This window comes from Vombatus ursinus, unplaced genomic scaffold (assembly GCF_900497805.2).
Source record: "Vombatus ursinus unplaced genomic scaffold, bare-nosed wombat genome assembly UNPS02007822.1, whole genome shotgun sequence".
In the NCBI taxonomy this organism is placed as follows: Eukaryota; Metazoa; Chordata; class Mammalia; order Diprotodontia; family Vombatidae; genus Vombatus; species Vombatus ursinus.
In genome coordinates this window covers 1,276,555-1,302,348 of record NW_020947600.1, presented here as the reverse complement: position 1 = coordinate 1,302,348, position 25,794 = coordinate 1,276,555, and the positions used below count along the sequence as shown (strand labels likewise).

At 42.1% G+C, this 25,794-nt stretch overlaps 1 protein-coding gene across 13 annotated transcripts in view; it reads right to left on the bottom strand.

Annotated features, from left to right (window-relative positions):
* The window catches only part of LOC114033991 (liprin-beta-2-like), a 198,011-nt gene that overhangs the window by 42,276 nt on the left and 129,941 nt on the right, over positions 1 to 25,794 (bottom strand). For 10 of the 13 annotated variants that reach the window (XM_027849625.1, XM_027849628.1, XM_027849632.1 and 7 more), the window contains 2 exons: positions 10,012 to 10,143; positions 141 to 299 (listed from right to left, as the gene is read on the bottom strand). In XM_027849625.1, the coding sequence (XP_027705426.1) occupies positions 141 to 299; positions 10,012 to 10,143 (291 nt within the window). The remainder of the gene's footprint in view (positions 1 to 140; positions 300 to 10,011; positions 10,144 to 25,794) is intronic. The other 3 variants (XM_027849629.1, XM_027849630.1, XM_027849636.1) reach the window with 1 other exon arrangement.

Sequence of the window (25,794 nt, the reverse complement as noted above, 5' to 3'; positions counted from 1 at the left end):
ATGGCCCCTGGACTCTGCCCAGAGTCAAACAGAGGAATGGCCGGTACCCACGGCAGACTCTTGTTAGTAGAATCCAGAATTCTCTGCAAACTCAAGGCAGCACCAATTCATGCTTGGATATACTTAGGTATGCTTCATACAGGCAAGCCATCGGGGTTGCTGGCCTGGGGGCTCTCCTGAGGGCTACATTCATCCATGTGGTCCCTGTCCTGCAACATTCTCTCTTGAATTTGGCTACTGATTTCCAGCTGTAGTCTACACATCTGCTCCTGTAGATCACTGATCAGATTCACTACTAACTGTAAAAAGGGAAGAGACAGGAGAGCAAAATCATACATAGTTAGAGCAGGGACTAATCCATCCTCCTAATGTCACAGATGAGGAAACTGATGCCCTCCATGAATTAGAATTTTGTTGGGATTTTCAAGATGGAAAAAAAAAAATAATGGAGTGTTTTTATATTCGAGAGTTTTTTAAGTTTACTCTATTTAGAGGAATGAACAAAAAGCCGTCTTTTACCACTGGTCATTGCTGGAAGCATCCCAGTTCAATTTAATTGAATTCAAGAAACATATTGAGTAGCTTACTCTGCAAGACTCTGTCCTAGGTGCTGAGGGAGATGCAAGAATGAATGCTTGGCATTGACAACATCTGACAAAGCTGAATTCAAACCAGATGAAATTATGAGATATAAAAACAAGGAAATTATATCATCCCTCAAAATTAGAACACACCAAATTTGAATATGTATTCATAGAAGAGGCAGCTTAGCATAGTGGGTAGAGAGGGGACTTTGGAGCAGGAAGTCCTCCCCAGCCTGGCCAAATGCCCCACCTTCATGACCCAGGCAACTCTCAAACGCTCTATGTTGTAGAGAAGATATCTTCCTACACAGGTAGGGGGAGTTTCCTGGCCAGGGAGTTCCCAATATCACTGAAATCACATGTCTAGACATTATACCTAAGCCTATTCATAAAAGAATATAGTAAATTTATAAAAAAATCAGTTTTACAGAAAGACACAGAAAATCAATAATAGACTATCATTCAGATAATAGAATATAATTGAGACAAAAATAACTTATCAAATGGAATGGAGTATTAAACAAACTGGTTTTAAAGATATGAGGGAAGAATTGAATGGGGAAAAAAAAATCAAGAAATTTAACCATTTGTCAATTTTCTTTGAAAAGACACATGTGGTTTTGAAAGAGAACAAAAAATTTGGATACTCAATGTTGGGAGGGCAGGTACCAAGTATTGTTGGTAGAGCTGTAAATTGGTCCAAACATTCTAGAAAATGGTCTGGAACCATAGGCAAAAGTCATTAAACTATGCATATCCTCTAATTTAGCAATACCTCTCGTGGGCATATATTCCTCAAACGTGAAAGACACAGCAAAAGGAAAACGTGTAGAAAAATATGTGTGTATGTATGTGTAACATATGTATGCTTTAAAGAAAACAACTTTCTTTTTGAATCAACACACAGGAAAATATGTGTGTATGCATGTACAACACATGTACGCTTTAAAGAAAACAACTTTCTTTTTGAGGTAATTGAGGTTAAGTGACTTGCCCAGGGTCACACAGCTAGTAAGTGTCTGAAGCAGGATTTGAACTCAAGTCTTCCTGCCTCCAGGGCAGGTGCTCTATCCACTGGGCCATGAGCTGCCCCTAAGAAAATAACTTTTGAAAGAGTTTAGTAACTATTCAACACAATGCTAAATCATGAGTTCAGAGGACTGAAGATGAATCACACACTACCTAGCTCCTGCCAGAGGCGATGACTTAAGGAGCAGAATGAGATAGACATTTCTAGACATAGTCAATGCAGAATTTTTTTTGATTATGCATATTTGTTATGTTTTTTTTCTTTTTATTGTTCAGTTGGGGTTAGGGCAGTGATAAGGTGATAATAAATGGTTATAAAAGTCAATCAACCCAAGGCAGCTAGGTGGTGCAGTGGATAGAGCACTCGCCCTGAAGTCAGGAGGACCTGAGTTCAAATCCAGTCTCAGAACAAATACTTGACACTTACTAGCTGTGGGACCCTGGGCAAGTCACTTAACCCTAATTGCCTAAAAAAACAAACAAACAAACAAAAAGTCAATCAACTGAATTAAAAAATCAAGTAATACCTATGGAAAGAGGAAATTATAGCTACAGGAACCGATTACATTAAAGATAACAATAAAACATTATATATCATAGTGTATGGAATGCAACCAAAGCACTATTCAGAAGCAAATTTATAGTTCTGAATGCTTATAAGAACAAAAAGGAAAAAATTCACATATTTTAGAAAAGAAACAGAAGACCATATCAAAGTACATATAATGGAGTGTATCAAATGAAAACAGAAAAAATAAAATAACAGATTATTACAGGTATTAATAAAATAGAAAATGAGAAAACAATGAACATGTTGAAAGGTTTTTTAGAAAGACTGAAAAAACAATCTCAAAATTAGCAAGTTTAATCAAAGCAGAGAGAAAACAAATTACCAAAATTTAAAATAAGAGTTATATATAGATTGGAAAACTTAAAAGAAATGAAATGATAGCTACCAAAATATAAAATACATAACTGACAAAAGAATGGCTAACCTAAATAATGCATATGTAGAAGGAGAAATCAGATAAATTACTTGCCTGAGCAAAAGGCACAGACCAAAAAGACTCACAGGTAAATTTTTTCCCAACCTTTAAAGAGTAAATAATCTTTTATCACAATGGTTATCAGTATGAAAAAAGGGGGTGAGTGGGTAATCATATCCCAATCTCATTATCATATCACATTGTATTCTTAAATAAACTCCAATTGGAAGAAGGACCCAAATATTACAAGTTATCATAAGGCAGACTTCATGAAAACATAACAATTTAGTGGAAAAGAGAAAAATGTTAAATATCACACAGATCAGAAGAAATCACTGGCAACCACGCTGGTTTAGTCAAAAATAAAAGGAATCTGCATGAAAAAAACCAGTGTTTCTGAAATAAAAGAAAAGAAACAGATGCAGGGAAGACAATGTGGAATAAATATCTCTGATCAAAATCTGACATGCAACTCTAAAAGGATCTGATGTGGATCCATGAATAATATCCATTCCCCAAAGGAGAACTATTCAGAGCACAGTGTTTGACTTCTTAAAAAGTTGTTCACATTGGTTAATAAACAGAAAAGACAAGTTCAAATAACTTTCGGGTGATATCTTACATCCATTAAACTGGCAAAAGAAGGATTTAAAAATGATAAAATTCTCCACCAGAAAGAATATGGGCAAACCTGGTTGGAGGGATTGTAGGCTGATGAGAGTTTTCAGAGAACAATTTGGCTGTATAAATAAAAGGCCCCAAACAAACATACAAAAAACTAGATCAAATCCTTTGACCTGGGGATCACATTGCCTGTGACAAAGACAGATTTGTGTGGCCCTGGGGCAAGTCACTTAACCTCTCAGTGGAAGGAGGAAGAGGGAGCAAGGGAGAGAGAACCCAGAACAAATAAATCGCTAATATTTTGTTTCAGATTTTATTATATATATATATTTTCAGCCAAAAGCCAAATGGTTCAGGTTGAATACTTTTATTTGGCATTCAGTGACATATTCTGTTCACTGATTTATATTTGTTGCAAATGTTACTAACTTTGTGATTTAAAAAAAAAATACGTGGCAGTTAGGTAGCACAGTGGATAGAGCACCAGCCCTGGAGTCAGGAGGAACTGAGTTCAAATCTGGCCTCAGACACTTGAAACTTACTAGCCGTGTGACCCTGGGCAAGCCACTTAACCCCATTGCCTAGTCAAAAATAAAAAATAAAATATAATAAAAATAACAATAAATAAATGCCTGAAAGAGAATGTGGTGTAGTGTACAGGATCTCAAAGTGAGTGATATCACCCCCTGGGGGGGTGCTGGAATAATGGAGAGGTGGGGAGGTAGTAGCCTCGGTGCAACTGGGAGACAGTGAATAAGGGAGTAATGGAAGCATTAGGAAAGAAAAGAAGATAAGAAAATTTTGAAAAAACGTTCATACATGTTTCATCTGTTGTGTAACAGAGTTAAAGTCTAGTGATTACATTATTTTCCAAATCATGCTGTTCTTTTGGACAAATACATATCTTACTGGAATATCTACTTGAAAATTTTCCAAACAAACATACAAAATGCAAGTTATAACACAACAGCAGTCAAGTCTACCAACAGGTCTTAACAAGCAAGTGTTGGCAGATGAGCATGTAGGGCACTGTCAGGAAGTCCATCATTCATGGGAAGGAATATGCGCATGTAATGACTTGTTTACAATACAATACTATGGTTACATGATGCAATATTGCATCATCAAAATTTCAATGCTGGAAAAAACCCACAAACTGATAATAAATCATCAAATTAAGATACATCATTTCAAAAAATTATATATATTTTTTGAAATGATGCAAATTAAACAAACAAACAAACAAACTCCTAAAGGTTAAAAAAAAGTAGATTTCCAAGGGGGCGCTGAGTAATTTTTTTTTTAAAGGAGGGGAAAAGAGAGAGAAGGCCAAATAAGTTTGGGAACCTCTGGTTTAGATTTTGAATCAGAAAACCTGGGTCAAAGTCCTGTCTCTGAACTTACTATCTGGGTGAGCTGTTCATCCAAAAAACAAAGATAATGATACTATAGGCTGTGAACTCCCTGAAAGCAGGGAGGTCTTTTGTCTTTCTTTGCATACTCTGGGCTTAGCACAGTGCCTAGCACACAGTAGTCACTTAAAAGTCTTAGTTCACTTAGTTCCAAAGAATGTAATAATACAGATAATATAAGCTCTGGTATTCCTGACTCTTAAGAGCAGTCCTTTTATCTTCGACATAGGCATTACTTCATTTCTGACTTCACATCTTGTTGGCCTAGCACAGTGCCTCAAACACACTAGGCATTTAACAAATGCTGGTTGATTAAATGATTGATTGATTACCTACCTGAAGGGGCTGTTGTGAGGCTGTGTAAACTGCCAGGCACTAGAGAAATTGAATCCTTATGGATAGTTATGAGGAATATGATGATGAGAGCTGTTCTCAAGGAAATAACTATCTAGTACGGGAAATGAGCATTGTACAAAGCCAATACGAAGAATCTGACAGTGCACAGGAAAGGAAAGCATTTATTAAATGCCTTGTAATGTGCTAAGCACTTCACAAACGTTATCTTATTTGATCCTCCAACAATCCTGCGTGGTAGGTGCTATTATGATTCTCGTTTTTATACTGGGGAAACTGAGGCAGACAGTGGTGAAGTGACTTGTCCAAGGTCACACAGTTAGGAAATGTCTAGGTTGGATTCAAACTCCGCTCCTCTAGACGCCAGATCACAGGAGAGGAAAAACAAACAACACATGTGACTTTCCAATCTCTTTTCCCCCACGAGGCTCTGAGAAGCCTGTGAGCCTTGGACTGAGAGCTAACTAGGATCCGCAAAAAATTAGCAACCTCATTTCAGTGATTAGCTTCAAAAAAAAAACAAAAATAAAAACAAAAACTTTTTCCATCATCCATAGAATAGGAAAATTCAAGGGATAAAAGAGGGGGAAAGGGGACTGTTTAATGAGGACAACTGACCAGTTTAATTGTGATAGAATTTTTTTTAAAATCACATTTTAAAATTTTATTCCAGGTCTACAGGGTCCCAAGGGAAATTAAGACCATCAAGCTTCTTGGAAGTGATTCCACAAAAGCCCCTAGTGCTGAGGACTTGGGAGAGGGAAGGTAAGGCTATGGAGAGGCTCTCAGCCCCATCCCCTGTCACCTTCCAAGTTCCTCAGTCTGTTTTGTAAATTATCTTGTTCTGATGGTAAGCTTTAAAAAAAATCTCTTTATATTTTGCTTTAAAAAGTTATGTTTGTAAACTTAGATTCTGCAATTCCAACATGCAACAGAATGCAGATGTGTATTTAATCCTGGTGTGGAGAAGGGAAGGGGGTGGGACCTAGGGAATGATGGTTTCCTAAGAACGAGAGAAATGTTCAATTTGTTCAAAATTGTTCACTGTCAATCTTGTCTTTGTTTTTAAAATGAACAAGAGGAGCTCTGCCTCCCCAAGACTTGGCGGCGGATAGGCTGGGGGAAAAGTCACAAGAGAGCTCAGGAAGCAGCCTGAACATGCTGGAGCATAAATGTTTCATTGTCTTTCTGATTGCTGGGAGGTGAGGAAAGATAAAGTTATGGCGGAACATGGCAGAAGACCTTCTAGACCTTCAGGAATGACTGGAAGGCAAAACGAGGCCACGTCTTCTCTGAGCTAGCTAACTGACAAACTGGAATAAATCCGATCATTTGTGGCCCAAGGAAGGTTCTTGGAAAAGCTTCCCACATCAGACTGGTCCACAGGATCTGGAATGGGAAGGGACCTTAGAGATCACCTGGTCTGCCTCAGTTTACTCAACTATAAATGGGGAGTATAATAGTACCTGTCTCCTAAGTTGTCGAGAGGATCAGATGAGATGATATTTGTAAAAGCACTTGGCACAGTACCTGGCACACAACGGGTGCCTAATAAATGCTTGTTCCTTACTTCCTCTCCCCCAATCCAGGAGTTCTTAACTTTTTTGATGTGTTGTGCTTCCCCTGCCCCAGCACTTTGGTGAAGTCAGTGGATCCCCTTTCAGAATCATGTTTTTAAATGCATAAAATATAATACACAGGATTACAATGGAAACCAATTACATTGAAAAAGAGTTATCAAAATATATATATATTTTTTAAAAGTTCTCGGACCCTAGGCTAAGAATTCCTGAAGTGGTTCAGCCATTCTTTATTTTATAGAAAAGGAAATTGAGGCTGGCCCTAGGAGGTTAAGTGAGATCATTAAAGAATCATCTAGATAGGGAACCGGTCCTGGAGTCAGGAAGACCCGAGTTCAAATCCGGCCTTAGACACTTGACAGTTACTAGCTGTGTGAGCCTGGGCAAGTCACTTAACCCCACTGTCTAGCAAAAACAAAAAAAACAAACAAAAAATGAATCATCTATATTGAAACACAGTATTTTATACTGGCAAGTAGAGATTTGGGGTCAAGGAAACTTTAAAGTAAAGATGGACGGTAGGGGATTATATATATATTATAAATATATATATATATTATATATATATGTATGTCTACTAAACCAGATGTTACAGAGAGAGTAACAAATATGAAAGAGAATAGGGGTTCTTAACCTAGAATCCATGAAATTTTTTTAAAGAAACATTTTGATAACTATTCTTTCATATAAATGGTTTCCTCCATAATCCTAAAGTATTTTATTTTATGCATTTAAAAAGAAGACTATGAGGAGTCCATCACCTTTGCCAGACTGACAAAAGCATCTATAACATAAAAAGATTAAGAATCTCAGAAACAGGGGAATGTTGATAGAGTGGCCCAAGAATTCACCAAATTCATCTAGGAAGGAGGGCGGTAATACAACTTGTGGCCCCAGAACTTCGAAGAGGAAGCTGTGATGACTGGGAGCTATAATGGAGTAGCCAAAAATAGCTTTATGGGACCCATCCTTCACCCTGTGTCATTTGACATCTATGTAAATGGCTTGGATGAAGACACAGATGTTGTGTTTATCAGGGTTGCAGATGACATAAAGCTGGGAGGGAAAGCTAATGGCTTGAATGACAACATGAGAATTTGAAACAAATTTTGACAACAGTCAATGGAAAAATTTAACCAAACACTTAGCCAGCGCAGTGAGTCATTAGTACCATGTGGCAACCAAAAAAAACCCCAAATCTAATTTATAATGGGCTATATTTATAATAAAAACATAGTATTAGTATTCAGAAGGACAGCATTTCCCCCAAAGAATTAAAGCCTCTTGAGGGCAGGGGCTGTTTCATCTTTGTAATCCCAGCACCTAATGCCAGGTATACAGTAGGTGTTTATTAAATGTCAAATTGAATGAAGGAGGTTTTAATCCCAGTCTTTGGCTTTGGTCTGACCACTCTGGAGTACTGTGCTCAGTTCTGGGGGCCCCTTCTTAAGAAGCCACTGACATGCCTACAAGTATGTGTAGAGGGTGGGTCACCAGTATGGTAGAAGGCCTCAAAACCACACCACCCAAGGATAAGTTGATGGAACTGTGGAGGTTAGGCCTGGATCCAGGGGTTTATGAAAACTGAATAGATCTAAAAGATGTCATCTAAAAGAGGGATCAAAATTATTCTTGCTCATCCCAGAGGACAAAACCAGGAACAGTGGGTAGAAGTCATAAAAGAACAGATTTCAGTTTGATATATGGAAAAATCTCCCAACAACATGCCCATTCCAAAAGCACCCTCCACATTGTTGGAGGTTGTCAGCCTCCGGCTGGATGACCATTAGTCAAGGATACGGGAGAGGACATTTCTGTCCAGACGCAAAGGAAGGTTCTATATCGTGGGAGTGGGGTAAGTATGGGGAAGTGATCACGGTGTCAAAATAAAAGGCATCCATAAATCGTCCTTTAAAAACAGCCCAGGGCAAGAAGAAATCAGAAAATACTGAGATGAGTTGCAAGGGAGCTGAGAGATGACAGAGGAAGAATCCCCAGATATAGAGGTGAAGTCATTTACAAAGCAAAATGGCACAGCAGAGAGTGCCAGATTCAGCAAGGCCTGGGTTCAAATACTGCCTCTGACACTCAGGAGATGTCTGACCACGGGAAAGGTATTTGCCTGTTCTGGGCCTCAGTTCTCTCATCTTTAAAATGAGGCAATTTTGCTCACCATCCCTAACCCAACCCACACAGATGTTGTGAGATCATGTGTATAAAGGACTTTGCAAACTTTAAAGGGCCAGAAACATGCCAGTTATTATTGCTAACATTGTTGCTCAAGGTAATAAGCAGCAGAAAGAGGGTCTGGGCATAATTCCACCAAACTAATTAGTCTTTCTACTACTCACAGCTGCTGTCTCTGCTTCCATTTACACAGTGCTTTTAAGAGAGCAAATGATAATGCCATTATTCCCATTTTCCAGATGAGGAAAACTGAGGCTCCAAGGAACCACATGACTTGGCCAGGAACTGCCGGAGATAGGATTTGAACCAGAATATTTTGACTCCATATCCAGTGTTCTTTCTAGGGCCCAGCAATAATTCTCTCTCCCTTTTCCAGAACTAAAAAGCTTGAGGTCAAGAGAAGCAGCGCATGTAGATACACACTTGCTTCAGCACACAGATGATTGGGATTGGGGGTCCAAGAAGCTGTGGGAAAAGCTCTCATACCCTGTTTGCACACATTTGAGTCTCCCCAAAGAGCAGCCAACAGTGGCACATTTGGGGATCAACTGCACTCCGGCTAAAGAAATATCAGAGCCATGGCATTCTGTTTCTCAAAAATATCCTTAAACATTTGCTTCATTGGTGTGCCTCCCCTTTGGAAACGTCATTGTCACTTCCTAATGACTCCCTCTCTGTCCCTTTGCCCCTAAACAGAACCTTCTCTGGATACAAAAAAGCACAGCTCAGCATGTTTGCCGTGGCTGACATCGTACGCACCACCCCACACCCGAATTCCACTGTCTCTCCATTGAAGAGGCAGGCTTCAACAACAATGACCTCTCCTCTTGGTGTTTGAAGGACAGCCTGGAAGGAGTCCAACTTCCTCATTTGACAGATGAGGAAACTGAGGCTGAGAGACATTCAGTGACTTGCTCAGGGTTATACAACCAATAAGTGTTTGAGGCAAGATTTGAATTCCAAGCCTTGGGCTCTATCCACTTTGTCGTGTAGTTTTTCCTCATCCTTCTCCCTCTGTCCCACTTTGCCCCAAAAGCCTTGCAGACAGCAGTGATTGGCCTTGTTCTGGTAGCTGGAGCATAACGTGAAATTCCCTGCTAGGCCAAACGGGTGTTTCCAAAAAGCCTGAGCAGCTAGTCTCCTCCTAACTTGGCCTGTGGGCTCCTAACACACTTTGCCTTCCAGCTTGGCTGTCTGAAGAGCTGGCCTTTCACAGGGCACCCTGGGCAGACTGAGATGTGCCAGCGACACTCACCTCAGCTTTCCTCTGCTTCTCCTCCTGCTCCCTCTGTTCCCTTTCCATGCCAACCAGCCGGAGCTTCAGCTCGGAAACCTCCGCCGTCAGCTCCAGTTTCTGTGCCTCGAGAGACGTACGGCTCAACAATTCCTGAAGTCAGAAAAGGCATCTTAGACACTCCCAACAAATCCCACAATGGAGGATGCTAGTCCTGGGTGGATGGGCTTGGAGGAGTTGAGAGATGCCTCCGACAGGGGATCAGAATTAACCGTTCCTAGGAGGTGGTGTTGGGGGCAGGGGTGGGATAGGTCAGGAGAGAAGTCATACATGCACACACGTGGTCTATGCTGAAAGGGCTACAAGTTGTTAAACACATTATTTCCTTTGATTCTCACAATAGTCCTGGGAGATCAGGGCTGTTGGTATTCTTATACCCATTGCAGAGATGGGGAAACTGTGGCAAAGAGAGGCTCAAATGCATTGAGCAGTGGGGCTCTGCAGTGCAGTCAGAGCACTTGTGTGCATGTTGTCTCTCTCGTTAGACTCTAAGCCCCTTGAGAGCAGGGGCTGTCTTCTACCTTTCTTTGTGGCCCCAGCACTTTGGCACAGTGCCTGGCACACAGTAGCTTAGTAAATGCTCAATGAACCCAAGGTCCCACCCTCTGTCGCTTATTTTGTGACAGTGAACAAAACACTTAACTTCTCTGGTTCTTGGTTTGGATTACACGGTCTCTAAAGTCTCCTGTTTCTAACTCTATGATTCTAGGCCTTGCCCATGGACAGTCAGAAGTGGAATGTGAACCTGGGTCTCTGCTGCGTCTTTGTCCCTCACTCTCACTCTTTCTACTATGTAATCCTGGTTGTTTGCAGAGCAGGTGCCCTAAAGCAAACCACTGGCTTTGCTCCCACTGGCACAACCAAACTGTTTGCAATTAAGCAGCGTGAGTGGGAGCGACACAGAGGAATCTCGACCGACCCGCCCCAAACTCACCTGAGCCCTTCATGAGCCCAACGTGCAGCTGCTGGCTTCCCTCCTGAGAAGAAGCCAGCAGATTCCATTGAAAGCAGCTCATGTCAGGAGGGTAGCAAAACAAAGGAAAGGCCCCAAGCTGCAGGAGGCCCCTCCCTAGTCCCACCCCAGTCCTGGCAGGGAGAAGGCTCTTCGCCAGGCTCTGGTAGCAAAGAGAAACATGGTGGTGGTGCACATTAGGAACACTGGGAAGGAGAATGATACAGTACAAAAAATATCTCATCTGTGTGTACTCAAATGATGTGAATTCAAATCCGACCTCTGCCACTTACTACTCTTATGGCCTTGGTCAATTTTCTCTAGGCCTCAGTTTCCTTGTTTGCAAAATAAGGAGATGGGACAAAAAGATCTCTAAGGTCTAAGCTTATGATCCTATGACTACCTAGATAGCAAGATGGGTGGGAGAGGGGGAAGACTGTTTACGAAGCTATGGCAAGAGCCTAAGACAGGTTTATGTTGGGGTGGTTGCCATGGGAGTAGAAAGGAGGTCAGTTGTGAGATGTAGAGATGGCAGACTCAAAAGGACTTGGGGTGGAGCAGAATTGAGAAACCACCTCCCTCTTTTCTTAGCAAACCTGCCCAGGGACAAGGAGAGACTAGAGGGTGTGAAATGTTGAATGTGCTGTCTGTCACTCAGCTGATGTTTAGTGGGAAAGGTTAAGTTCAGTCTCCAACAAGTCGAGCTTAGGTCATCCAGCTGAAGGTATCCAATAGATTAGAAAATCCAGGAATGGGGACTCTAGGGAGAGGTTGAGGGTAGAGATATAGATTTGACAGTGACTTGCATAGAGGTGATGCATGAAGTACTGGGAGACTGATGTTGGAGATAGTACAATAAAAGGGCCTGGGACAGCACCTTGGGGAACATCCATTGTTAAGGGGCAGGAGGAGGACGAAGAAGCAGCCAAGGAGACTGAGGAGTGGTCAGAGGGGTAGGAGGAGAACCATTAGAATGTAGTGCTATCGAAGGCAAGGGATGGTAACGTGTCAGGGAAAAGGGTGACCCACAGTTATGGCAGAGGGTATGGATGGGCCAAAGAGATGAAGACAGGGAAAAAAAAAAAAGGTCATTCAAGTTAGCAGGAAGGAGTTTATTTAGTGACTTTGGCAAGAACTTTTTCAATAGTTTCTTTTTTTTTGGGGGGGAGGAGCATTTCAAGATCTTCAGGAGTAGGCTATAAGGAAGTAGGGGAATGAGTTCAGAGCAAGCTTTCTAAGAGTTTGGAAGAGATGAAGGAAAGAGGCTATAGGGAAGAATTTGGGGGAGGGGAGAGAATGAAGAAAAACAGAGAGGAAGAGAAGAGAAGAGAAGGGAGAAAGAAGGGGGAAGACAACACATGTGGTTATTCAATAAGGGAAAAGAGGCAAATAAATATATAAATAAAACTCAAGAGTAACAATCGAACTGGACTATAAAACACTCTGTAGCCCAAATTGGGTGGCCTCAAGTTCACTGATTTATTTGTCTAAGTTTTCCAGGCCAGTTTATCAATCCTGCTCACAATAGAGCACCCAGGGCACCATCCCTTCACATGTAGGAACCCCAGAAACATTAGTCCACATTCCAGGCACTCTGTGGGTCTGTATTCTCATAGCTCACAAGACTCCACCAATCTGTCTGGTTTTTTTTTTTCTAGTCTTGTCAGGCAATACTATTGGTACAAATTTACTTAATGAAACAACATAGTAAGAAAGTTATAATATAGTATTATATATAAGATATATTATATGTAATATATATATATAAATAAAATAATAAGGGAATGTTAATTCCCTCCCCAAACCTGGGGGTGGAGCACACTCTACCACAAAGAAAGATTCACTATTAGTGGGAAGCAAGAGTACCCATAAGGATGATATACGAAGGGTCTGACCAGCCTGTAGTTGGGCACAACCTACAAGAGTAGCTCTTGTCGTATCCTAATCTTCATTTAAAAAACCCGTTGGACAAGCTGGCTCTTCCACCCCTCCCCCCTTTCCTAGAAATGCCCATCCTATCCTTTTCTTCCGCCTCTCTCAGACTCAGAACATGACAGGGCTCCTTCTACTCTTCCCTTAGATTTCAGCCCTGAAATCGAAGGTTCTAGAATCACAGATTTAGAGCTAGAAGGCACGGCAAAAGTCCCTAGTCCTACTCCCTCATACTCCATGAGGAAACTGAGACCTACAGAGACAAAGAGCTTTGCTGGAGGCCACAAAGGCAGTATGCAAGGGCAGGAGGCCAGGATTAGAGCCCAGATGCTCCAAGTCCAAATTTAGCACTCTTCCTCTGAATCAGTCCACAGTGATCCATCTAAGTCGGAAAGAACATTTTATGAAAGCGGCTTCTTTTCAATCTTTCTAATGACTAACAGCACACCCCACTCCGCCCTCACCCAATCAAAGGAAAGAAAACGGAAGCATTTCATCCAAGGAAATACAAACACAAGATAGCTTGAAGAGACTCAAGCCATTTGGGCACAGATTCATAGATTTGGAACTGGAAGGGACTATAGAGGTCTCCTAGTTCAAATCCCTCAGGAAACTGAGGCCCAAAGAAGTTTCATTGACTTGCCAAAGGTCATACAAGCTGCAAGTATCAGAGGCAGAATCTGAATTCAGGTCCTCAGACTCCAGAGCCAGTACCAAGAAAACTATTTCCCCATCACTTCAAAAACACAATGAAACATGCCAAGAGTACACAATAATGACACTCCATTCTTCACAGCGGCAAGTTCCTTAAGGAGGTACTGCTACCCTCCAAATCTTCCTTTTCCCAGGCTGAAAGATGCCCTTTCATTTGTTCTGATTATATTAACTAGTGGGAACTAAAGGTCCGAGGTCATTTTGAGAGACGGCGGCCTCAGATAAATTCAAATTTATTTTTTTAAAGCACCTTCTGGCTTCCTATTGAGGACTCAGTTTGTATTCTTTACCCACAAGGCACGGAGCAACTGAGATGCTATTTGAAAATTTCCAATAGCATCTATTCCCTCTGCCATCTAGGGGGAAAGTCATATTTCTGTATGTCAGTCTGTTTTGACTTTGATTAGGAGATAATTCACTCTCACTGAGTGATCTCATCAATTCCTATGGGTTTAGTGACCATCAGTCTGCAGTTGACTTCCAGACTTTTAAATCTAGCCCCAGGACCAGTACTGCATCACCAAAGTTTTGGATTGGATTGGTCCCGCAGGCATCTCAAACTAAACACATTCAAACAAGACCCTAAACCTACCTACCTATCTTCTGAACTTGTCTATTTCTGAAGAGGGCACCACAATCCAGATCTGCACAATGGGGTCATCTTCAACTTGTTCTTCATCTTCAACCCTTACTTGTACCACATATCCAATCAGTTGCCACATGGAATCATTTTTGTTTCCACAGTATCTCTTGCATAGCTTCCCTTTCTTTCCACTCATATAGTCACTGCCCTATTTAAGGCCCTCATCATCTCCCACTTGGAGTATTTCAATGGTCTCCCATTTGGTCTTCCTGGCTAAAGTGGCTTCCCCACTCCAAATCACCCTCTATACAACTGCCAAAAAAGTTAGATCTGAAAATGTTACCTCCTCCCAATAAAATCTAGTGATTCTCTATTTCTTATAAGATCAAATCTAAACCTTTGGGGGAAGGGAAGAAGCATTAATTAAGTGCCTACTATGCACTAGGCACTGTGCTAAGCTCCTTTACAATAATCTCACTTGATCCACCAAGTCCTTTGACTTTGACGGCTCTTTACGACCTGGCCCCTTCCAACCTCTCTCAATTCTTACATTACTCTCCTTCACATACTCTATCATTCAGCCTTACTGGCCTAACATGAGCTCCTAACATACAACACTGTATATCCCATCTCTGTACATCTCCATGCTGCACAAAGGCACTGACTGTCCCCCAACCCTGGAAGGCTCTCCCTGCATGCCTCCTGGAACCCTGGTCTCTTTTAAGAATCAGCCTAAATACCCCCTTGTAGGAGAGGCCTTTATAGGTCTGCTTTAGCTGTTAGTACATTCCTATCCAGGGCACCCTGTGGTTGCTTTCTACGTACCTTGCATATACCTGAATATGTACATGGTGTTTCTTCCATTAGAATGCCAGTTTCTCAAAGGCAGGCTCTGGTCTGCTTTTATCTTTGTATAAAGTGTTTATTCTAGTTCCTGGCAAACAAGGACCTGGCTTAACAGAGGCCTGTTGATTAGCTGACCTTTGGCACCTGCATGGGGTAGAAGAAAGAGTCCTGGTTTTGAACTAGAGGACTCAGGTTTGAATTCCGGTTCTATCATGATATGTGGGACCTCAGGGAAATGACTGTCTGGGCCTTGATTTCTTCCTCTATAACAGGGGTTCCCAAACTTATTTGGCCTACCACCCCCTTAAAAAAAATACTCAGCACCCCCCTGGAAATCTACTTTCTTTAACCCTTTAATGTTTTTTTTTTTTAATTTGCAACATTTCAAAAAAATAAAAATTAAAAAAGCTGCATTTTAAATTTAATAATTTATTATAAATTTGTGGTTTTTTTCCTGCATTAAAATTTTGATGACACAATATGCCATGTAATCATATAGTATCATAAACAAGTCATTACACACACATATTCCAGCTGATGCATGCTGGAGTTCCTGACAATGTCCTACAAGCTCACCTGCCAATACTTGCTTGTTAAGACCTATTGTTGGACTTGACCACTGATGGGTTATAACTTGCATTTTGTGTGTTTATTTGGAAAACAGCGTAATCACTACACCTTTAACTCTGTTACACAACAGATGAAACATGTATGAATGGTTTTTCAAAATTCTCTTCTATCCGTATGCTTCTACGGTCCCCTTATTTTTATTAATGTCCCCCCCCACCCCAGTTGCACCTGAGGCTACTCTGGATCATTCCATTTGGAATCCATTTGGACCCTAGGAGGTGGTATCGCCCACTTTGGGAACCTATGATCTCTAAAATAAATAGGCTGGACTTGGAGGTGCCTTCCAAAGTCCTCTTGTATCTCTGAATCCTAGGAACCTGGATCAAAAGCTGGAAGAGGCTTTAGGGGTCAACTAGGCTAAGGAATCTGAGGACTAAGGACTAAGAAAATTAAGAGACTTACCCAAGTCACTCAGACACACCCAGGCCCAAAGCAGGATTTTAACTAAGGTCTTGCAATAGAATTACTCTACTCAGGCCTCTCCTGAAATCCAATAATACCAGCCCAAACTGTCATCACCTCACACCAGGATTACTCCCAATAACCTCCAGTTTTACTTCCCACAATTCCTCTCTGGAATCTCTCTGCTCCTACCAGTGGTCTACCATGATTCGTCAAACACTGTGGTATATGTCCGTTCCTTTCTCCCCTCATGATGCAGCCTCTGCCCTCTGAATGTTTTAAAAGTTCTGAGCATTACTGAGCTGCCCCCAAAGGCTCCGCTCAAGACCCTTTGCTCCCATGAAGCCCTTCCGGCCATGTCAGTTCTAGGGACCAATCCATCCTTTGAAGTCCTACAGTTCTGGCTGCCTGGGACACACACTTGGCAGTGAGCCTTTCAGTTTGTTTTTCAAGATATTCAAAGCCAAGATTCCTGAACTGACCCTGGAGAGTGACTGAGACCCTGATGACAAATGCTTTCCTGCCAAAGGGAGGAGAAGCCGCCAAAGGGCCAGGACCCCTTGAAGTACTAAGAGATAAATGAAAGATACTGCTTTTCCTTTAGACACAGAGGTTTAAAGCTTTTGGGTAGTAAGAATCCCTAAAGTCTAGGGAACCCAGATTTCCCCCTAACTAATCAATCACAGGACCAGAGAATTCAGAGCTGGACAGAATCTAGTCCAAATGCCCCACTTTTTACATATAGGTAAATGGAGGCCCAAAGGGGTTAAATTGCTTTTCTAATGTCATACAGGTAGTTCTAAGGGGGGCAGCCCAGTAGCCTTAAACTGCTTTAGGATAAAGGGCCCTACTCAGTTAGTATGTGGCTGTCCAAATCTGGTTTCGTTATCTCACAGAATCACAGCATTTCAGAGTTGTAAGGGATTGATCCTATTCTGTAACATACCCAACAAGGGGTGATGGCTTAACCAGCCTCGGCTTGAGGACCTCAATGGAGGGGAATCCACTTCCTCCAAGTAAGTCTTCCTGACACCACATCTAAATCTGCCCCTTCAAAACTTCTCATTGTCCTAAATTCTGTCCTGAAGGACAAAACAGAACCAGCCCACTTCCCTTTTCTGCTTCAGAGGGTTTTCAAGTACTTGAGCACAGCTATTCTGTTTCTCCTGTCTTTCCTTCTCCAGATTAAGCATTCCCAGTTCTTCAAACAATCTTATTCTAACTACCAACCTCTAGACATCCTTCAGATTATCAGCATCCTTCTTAACTGGTGATGCCCAGAAATGAACACAGGGATTTAGGTACAGTCTGACAAGGGCAGAGGACAGTGGCATTGTCACATACATATTCTGGAATCTACACCTTTCTTCATATAGACCAAAACTGTATTAGCTTTTCTGGGAAGTGCTAACTACCAGATTGTTGACTGGTATTGACCAGGCAGTCCACTAAAACTTCTAAATACTTTTCAGATAAACTGGCTTTTGATCACGCTTCTCCCTTTGACTTGTGAAGTTGATTTTTTTCAATCCAGATTCAAGGCTTTAGAGTCATTCTTATTAAATTCAGCCCAATTCTCTAATTTGTCAGGATCCTTTTGGATCCTGACTGGTAATGAGCGAGTTAATCGTCAATCTTGGCTTTGTGTCACCTTCAAATCTAACAAAGATCTCATCTGTGCTTTTGTCTAAGACATTGATAAAAATATTAAATAACTCAGAGCCAAGCACGGATCCCTGGGGTACTCGATCTTTCTGAATGCCCCAATTTCCTCATCTGTTAAAAAGTGATAATTGTATGGACCTAAGGCATCTTTTTTGTAGGGCTCAAACCAGATGTACGTAGGCCTCTAGAGGAGGCTAGTTATTATCATTACTGATGTGATATTTGTTCTGCTCACTGCTTAGGTTTCCTTCCTACTTTCTCTACCTCACTAAGAGCCCTCATTTTCACTTGACCCCTCCAAGGCTCCAGGTCCTTCATTTCTCACAGAGATCCTGGTTCTCTTCCTGGGCTGACCATGCACCCTGGCCTATAGATGTGGCCTATGCCCACATCTATAGCTGGCAAAAGGATGCAGCTGCCAGAGGCTTACCAGTCACTTTATGGTTTGGGTCATGTCACATGTGGACAGGCCAGCTGGGAAACACTAGATTAAAGCACATTAGCTCTCTAGCCTCTAAGCTAAGCAAGACAAGTTATAAGAACCAATTCCTAAAGTAAGTTTTATAGATACATCCCAAGGAAGTACCAGAGGTTTACTTCCTTTCCCTGAGATTCTAAGGCACTATTTCATGTGAAACTCTGCACAAGGTAGAAATCAATGCTTAGCACATAGTAGGTGCTTAATAAATGTCTATTGATTGATTGGATTGTGGAGTAGCATAGGGACAGAAATAGGGCTTCCCATGTAGCTCTTCAGCTTGGCACACAACCATTAAAGACAACATACGGACAAGTACATACGAAAGCACATACAAAAAGTCTGTGGTAATTTGGGGGAGAGAAGACACTATCATTTAGAGGAATGGGAAAGGCCTCAGGAAGGGAGGGGTTAGCCTGTGACTTGGGTAATTAGGGATTGATAATTAGGGATTCTTAGAGGCAGAACTGAAGAGGGAGTGCTTTCTGGGAAGGGGTAGGGAATCCAGCGCAAAGGCATGAAGAAAGGATTTGGCATAATGGGATTATGCCAGTACCCACACCAATGAAACTACAGATATTTTTGAAGGAACTATGAGGCATAGGGTGGAGCTTCATAAAGGGATGAAGAACATTAAAGTCACTGCTCAACAGCAGCTTTCTCCCTGGGCTGAACAGTGAAGTCCCTGAGGTGGAGGTAGGGATAGAAAGGAGAGAGGGCTGATGAGGGGAGAAGAAAGGGAGATATGGGAGGTGAACGATCCTAGCATAGTTTCCCTTTCCTACTCCCACCTCTCACCCTCCATTTCTGACTTGATTTGATACAAAGAACTGGGATTCAAAGTTAAATATTCTTTCCTTAAAAGGATCATGTCTTGAAACAATTATCTCCTTCTTCTAGAGCAACTTGTCTGGAAGGGCTCATTAGTGGGATATGGTCCAGCTTGTTCCCAACAAATGACAGAGTACTCCAGTGGTATGAAGCAATGTGAAACCAGAATGAACACATGGACAGTTGAAAGAAAAGAAAATACAAATTTGCCTTGCTGGCGTCTTGAAGTTAAAGGCTTGGTTAATTCTGCTGAGCAATTTCATAGATGGCATTCTCAGAAGGAGGGTTGTGCCCCCAAACAAACTGCAGGGTCTTTAACAAAACAAATTAGAGTCGATGGTTGGGAAGGCACAGAGAACATAACATGCCTATGGAACTATCCTGGTGGTGGGGAGAAGGGAAGGGTCATCTGAATTTTGACTAACTTAGGTTTTACAAACTAAACAAAAGTTTATGTAGCTTTCGTGCCAAAGAGAACATGGATTGCCATCCCACTCTAGCCCGCTTCCACACTGCTGCCTTCCTCAACTCTCTAAATGCCCAATCACCAGCCAAAGCTTTGCATTGAAGAGTAGCTTCTTTCCCACATTCACAATGGCATAGTGGGGGCACAAAGCCGCTCCCCCCCCCACCCAGTTGCTGCACAGCGTGGAAAAATCCTTCTGACCACTGAGCAGGACTTGAATGAATGAGAATGATACTGTTCAGCAATCTTTGCATTCAATTCTTACTGATTCCCTATCTCATTCTTCATAGTCAGCTTTTGAAATCTTTTCCCATCTGCTCAAACTAATGCCACCCCTGACATTTGCAGCAGAGGATTTAGCTTTCTATTTCTAAAACTGAAGGGAGCTCCCTCACCTCCCACCCCCTTCACAAATTTTCCTAGCATCATCACCCATTCCCTCCTCCTTTCCTCCTGTTTTTGAAGACATCACCTTCATCTTTGTCATAGCTAGTCATCTGCTCTCATCTGCTGTTGCTTCCTCTAGAAACTTACTTTACCAATCACTTCTTTCTCATGAACCTTTAATCTTTTCTTCAATACTACTTCCTTCCTATCACCAGAGAACATGCTAAGTAAATCCTTAAAAAGCCTTCACTTGAACCTTCTACCCCATTTAGCTAGTATCTTATCTTTCTCTTCCTTTTCCCCACTAAACTTCTTGTAAAATTTGTGTATGTGCGATACCTCCAACTTCCTAGAATGGTTCCACAGAATCTCATATTTGGAAGGAAATCCCTTTGCAGTATTTTTCACAAATAGGATCAGTGCATTAGGAAGATTATTTTGGCAATAGTGAATTAGATAGTATAGAACCAGGAGTCAAAGAGACCAGGTAAGAAGAGAATATTACATTATATCAATAGAGTAAAGGGGTGAAGTGGGCCTAGCCAAGATGGTGGCAATATATGAAGAGATAATGAATGCAAGTAGTATGAAGGTAGAATTGATGGGATTAGAAAACTGGCTGGATATGGGTAGGGTGCGAAAAAGGTAAAAATCAAAGATAACTTGTAATTTTCATAGGAAGGTGACCGGGAGGTTGATTACTGTGGAAGTAGGGAAGATGAAAGGAGAGTCAGAGAGTCAGATTCAATTTGCGTTGAGACCTTGATGGAAGGGCCATTCAAATCTAATAGACACAGAGATAATTGGATATACCAGACAGAATTTGGGGGCTTGTAAATCATCTGCACTGGGGTCATAAATGAAACCATAGAAGTAGGCAAGATCATCCAAAGAAAGGCTATAGAAAACGGAAGACAGAACCTCAGAGGACACCTCCATGTAGTGAGCAGGAAGATGACTACTCAATGAGTCAATCAAAGGCAGGAAAAGAACCAGGGAAGAAGACTGCCTTGGGATCCAGAGAAACAGAGATAGTATTCAGAAGAAGGGGATAGTCAATAGTGACAATTAGGGCAAAAAGGTCAAGGGGAATTAGAACTGAGAAAGGATTACCGGATTTGGAAATCAAAACATCTTTAGTTACTTGGGGAGATTTTTAGTGGAGTGGTGAGGTCAATAGCCAGACTGCATGGAAATGAAGAGTAAACAAGTGGTGAGTGATTGGAGAGCAGATGGAGGTAGTAAATTTAGACTATTTTAGGAAAAAAAAAGATATCTGAGTTACAGATTTAGAGGATGGTGGGGTCAAGGGAAACACTACATTAAGCACTCTACAAATATTATCATTTGATTTTTACAACACCTCTGAGAGGTAGATGCTATTATTACCCCCATTTTATAGTTGGGGAAACTGAAGCAAACAGAGGCTAAGTGACTTGTCCAGGATCACACAGCTGGTAAGTGCCTGAGGGCAGATTTGAACTCAGATCTTCCTGACTCAAAGCCAGCACTCTATCCACTGTACCATGAGCTGAACATGTTTGCAGAAAGTGAAGAGAAAACAAGACAGTGATCACTGAACTCTGATCCCATAGGCATTGCGAGCAGGGGCACAAGAGGAAGTAGGTAGCCTTTGCAAAGGATGGAGTCATCCTAACCTCTGAGACTAGAACCAAGGACAGGAGGAATGAGGTCAAAGCATGGCAGACAGGAGAGAAGGGCATTTACGACAATGGCTTCAATATTTTCAATAAAGTAGGCAGTGAGTCCATATACTGGGGGGGAAAAAAGGATGGGTGAGGCAAGTTAGGAGCCTAAGATGAGAAAGGTTTGGAACAGCCATTGTGGGAAGTATAATAGGGAGTCAATAAGGGGGAGAGGGGGAGAGAATAAACATTTGTACAGTGCCCACTATGTTCCAGGCACTGTGTTATATGCTTTACAAATATTATCTCAATTGATCCTCACAACAACCCTGAGATGTAGGTGCTGTTGTTAGCCCTGTTTTGCAGTTGAGAAAACTGAGGCAAACATGTTAGTGACTTGCCCAGGATCACACACCTAATAAGGGTCTGAGGCCGGGTCTGGACTCAGGTCATTCTAATTCCAGACCCGGAGCTCTATTCACTGTGCCATCTAGCTGCCTCATCAATAAAAGGATGTGTGGGAAGTGACCTAGGAAGTGAAGTAGCCCAAATTTGTTGTGGGCCCAGTTGAGATTATCCAGCAGCACTTGCCAGTTTGGGAGGAGGAGAAAAGAAAATAGATGATGGGAATGAGTCAGGCTTAGGGATTAGCAGTACAGGAGCAGCGGGAAGACAGGGATCAAAGGATCTGAGGATGGAGAATGGTAACGTATTGAAATGACTCGATGCAGTGACTGAAGGGAGGTGAGACCACAACAAGGGTAATGGCCTGGGGGAGCCAGAAGGGATTGAGGGAAAAAATGGAAGGCACAAAGGTGAAAATGTGGGCAAAGAAGAGTCCAGGAGAAGGTTCTTCTTCATCCTCATCAAGTGGGGGAGGTAAAAAGATAGAAGGCGGTAATGAGAGAAGAGAACTTCACTCTTCAGAACCTTGGAGGTAGAGATAACAAGCAGAAAGTTCACATTTACCTGCTCAAAAACAAGTCATGCCAGACTCACCTCATTTCCTTTTCTGAATCAAAAGAACACTGCACGCAAAGGACATCTGGATTTCAGCCAAGTGTACGATGAGGTCTCATGCCTTCTTTGTGGACAAGATAGAGGGGATGGAGACGGTTGAACTGCATCTCAGAGAGAGATTTGGAACTTTCTAAATGACCAAGCAGTCAGGGAGGCAAATGATGGATCAGTATTACAACCTGGAGGAATGTCTCCAGGGAACGACTCCAGGCTCTATCTCTGATCCTGAGGGATATTTTAAATCAGCAACTTGGACAATCCCATTTGCTGGTAATAGTGTAGAAAGGATTTCTTCTCTATTAGGACTAAATAACTGAAGTCCCTTCTAGTGCTGATATTCTCGTTCCCTGTCAGATGGTTCCTTTGGCTCTGATACCTTAATGAAGAAATTTGACCAACAACTTTTAATCTCCAGACAGATTTCTCCTGGAATATCAAGCTTAGTTCTAGGTGCCACATTTTAGGAAGGTCACACAGGATTACAGAATCGGAGGTGGATGGGAACTTGGGGGTCATCTAGTTCAACCTCAGTTCACAGATGAGGAAACTGAGGCTCATAAAGGACAAGTAACTTGGTCTAAGCTCTTTTGCAATCCTTTAGTGATGACAAGAGATATCATCCTGGAGCTTCTGTTAAATCAAGGCATGGTAATAATGGAAAATAGCTTTCCTCATCCCTTGTACCACCATCCCTACTGAGCCCAGTACTATGTTCATTCCTTTGGGAGATCCTTCAGAACCATGGTCTCCTGTAATATATAAAATTGGCTTGAGGAACACCATTTGTATCGTGGAGGCAGACCAAATTTAAGACATATTGTCTAGAAGAGGACACTGCTTTTGCAAAGCCTTATTTTAAAAAAAGACACTTGATTTTCTTGAAATTGAGATTTCCTAGAAAATCCAAGTCCTGTAGCTTCCATATGTAGCTCTGATACCACAGACATGCCAAGCTACTATCCCAACCTGATGCTAATTTCCCTGGTGGGTCCTCCCACTGGAAGGAATTGTGAAATGTTAGGCTAGTTTTGTGGTATGAAGCAATATCATCATGTGAGTTGGGTAGTATAAGCCAGTTTTTTTTTGTGTGTGTGTGTGTGTGGTAGGAAAATACTCAGATAAGATAATTATCACGTTTCCAGATCCTCTGTAAAGCAGGAGGCCAAATCTTGCCTTGCAAGAGACACAACAGTAATAGCACCATTGCCATTATTACAAATACAGTTATTTTATCTATGTGGAGTTTATATGTAATAAGAATGAGAAGCAGCTTGACATAGGGAATAGAGAGTAAGAAAAACCTAGGCTCAAATTCTGTTTCAGATACTTACTTCACTCCTCTGGTTCCTCCACTTCCTCATCTGCCAAATGATGGGGTTGAACTGGAGTACCCCTAGGTCCCTTCTAGCTTGAAATCTAGAAGCCCAAATCCAAATCCTGTTGTGCCTGCTTCAGGGCATCCTCCCTATGTCACCTTTTGTCTGTAGTTACCATTGAAAGCACAGGATTTCATCTGGACCAAGATGAAGTGTAAGTGGACAAGATCCGAAGGAACCTGGAGGCCTACTGTGAGCTTTAAACTATTTAGAATCCCAGCGCTATGTTGCAGTCTAAATCAAATGAACATGGCCCAGGCTCCTGTTACCAGAGATCAGAAGAGGGGTGATGGAAAGGGCAACCTCCCTCAGGTGCTTGACAAAGCTACTAATATATTCTATCGCCCCCCTATCCTCCTACACTTCCCTGAAATCGAGCCATCAAACAACACCTTCTCAGTTTCCCCTCCTCCATGCCTGAAAACTTCTCAGCATTGGTCTCCAAACCTAGAGGACTAGGTATCTCTGCTGTTCATAAAGCTAGTCACTACATGGACCTTCGATCCTAATCCCTCCCACCTTCTCTTGGACCTTGCAGCTACTAGCCACTCACTCTTTGCTCCCTTTCCACTGGCTCTTTCCCTTCTGTTTATAAATATGCCCAGGTGTCCCTAATCTTAAAAAAAAAAAATTCCCTTCCTCCTCTCTTTCTATCCCATTCAGCTACCCTCCCATCTCTCCTCTCCTTTATTGCCAAATTTTTGGGAAAGTGTACCTATCCCTGAAAATTCTACTTCCCCATCGTTTGCTTTCCTCAACCCTTTGTGATTGGCTACTCCAGTAGAATGTTCCTCCCACTCTACTGAAGCTTGTCTCTCAAGCTTACTAATGACCTCGTAATGCTTAAATTCAACGGCTTAAAAAAAAAAAATCCCAATCCTTTTGGAAATCTCTGTGGCATTTGGTACTGCTGACCACCTGACCTTCTGGAGACTCTTTCCACCTCAGTTTCAGAGACACCGCACTCTATTGGTTCTTCACCTATCTCTGTTCCTTTTCTGTTTGCTTTTTTGTTGTCTATTTTCTCGAGGTCCCCCCTCTCCCCAACTTCTGTCCTTGGCCCACTTGTCCTCTCTGCTCCTCCTCCCTTGGCAATCTCACTAACTCCAATGGGAGGCAGCAGGGCATAGTGAAAGTAGATCCTATCTACCTTTATACAGACAACTCCCAAATCTATTTCTAGCCCTGACTTCTCAACCACGCTCCCAGCCTCCCATCTCCAACAACCTTTTGGTACCGTTCCAACTTGGTGGTCCTAACAGTACCTCAAACTTAACATGTCCCACACTGAAGTTATCACCTTCCCTCCAGACCTGCTGCTCTTCTACCTCATGATTTCAACTTTTTTTTGGTCATTGGTACACTATTCTCTCAGCCACCCACCCCAGTAGCTTGGATTTCTCCCATGCATCATTCACTTCCAATCAGTTACCAAATCCTGTCTGTCTCCGTCACATCCATCCCCTCTCTCCTTTCTCTTTCTACCATCTTCATTCTAGTATGGGTTCTCATTACCAGTCACCTTGACTATTACATGGTGTCTTCCCTGCATGTTTCCCTGCCTCTTCTTATCCAAACAAGCCTTTGAACTACTGCCAGATGCATTTTCCTTAGGAGATCTGGTCATGACACTCCTCCGTTTGAAACACTCCAGTGGCCCCCTCCAGCTCACCAAGCATGGTTCAAACTCTTGGGCCTGCCATTCAAAGCCCCCACAATCTGCCCCCTCTCCTCTCCATGCTCTACGTTGCACCAGCAAACTCACTGCCCCTCGTACATTGAGGAGCCTTTCCTCTGGCTTCCTTTTGAGCAGGCT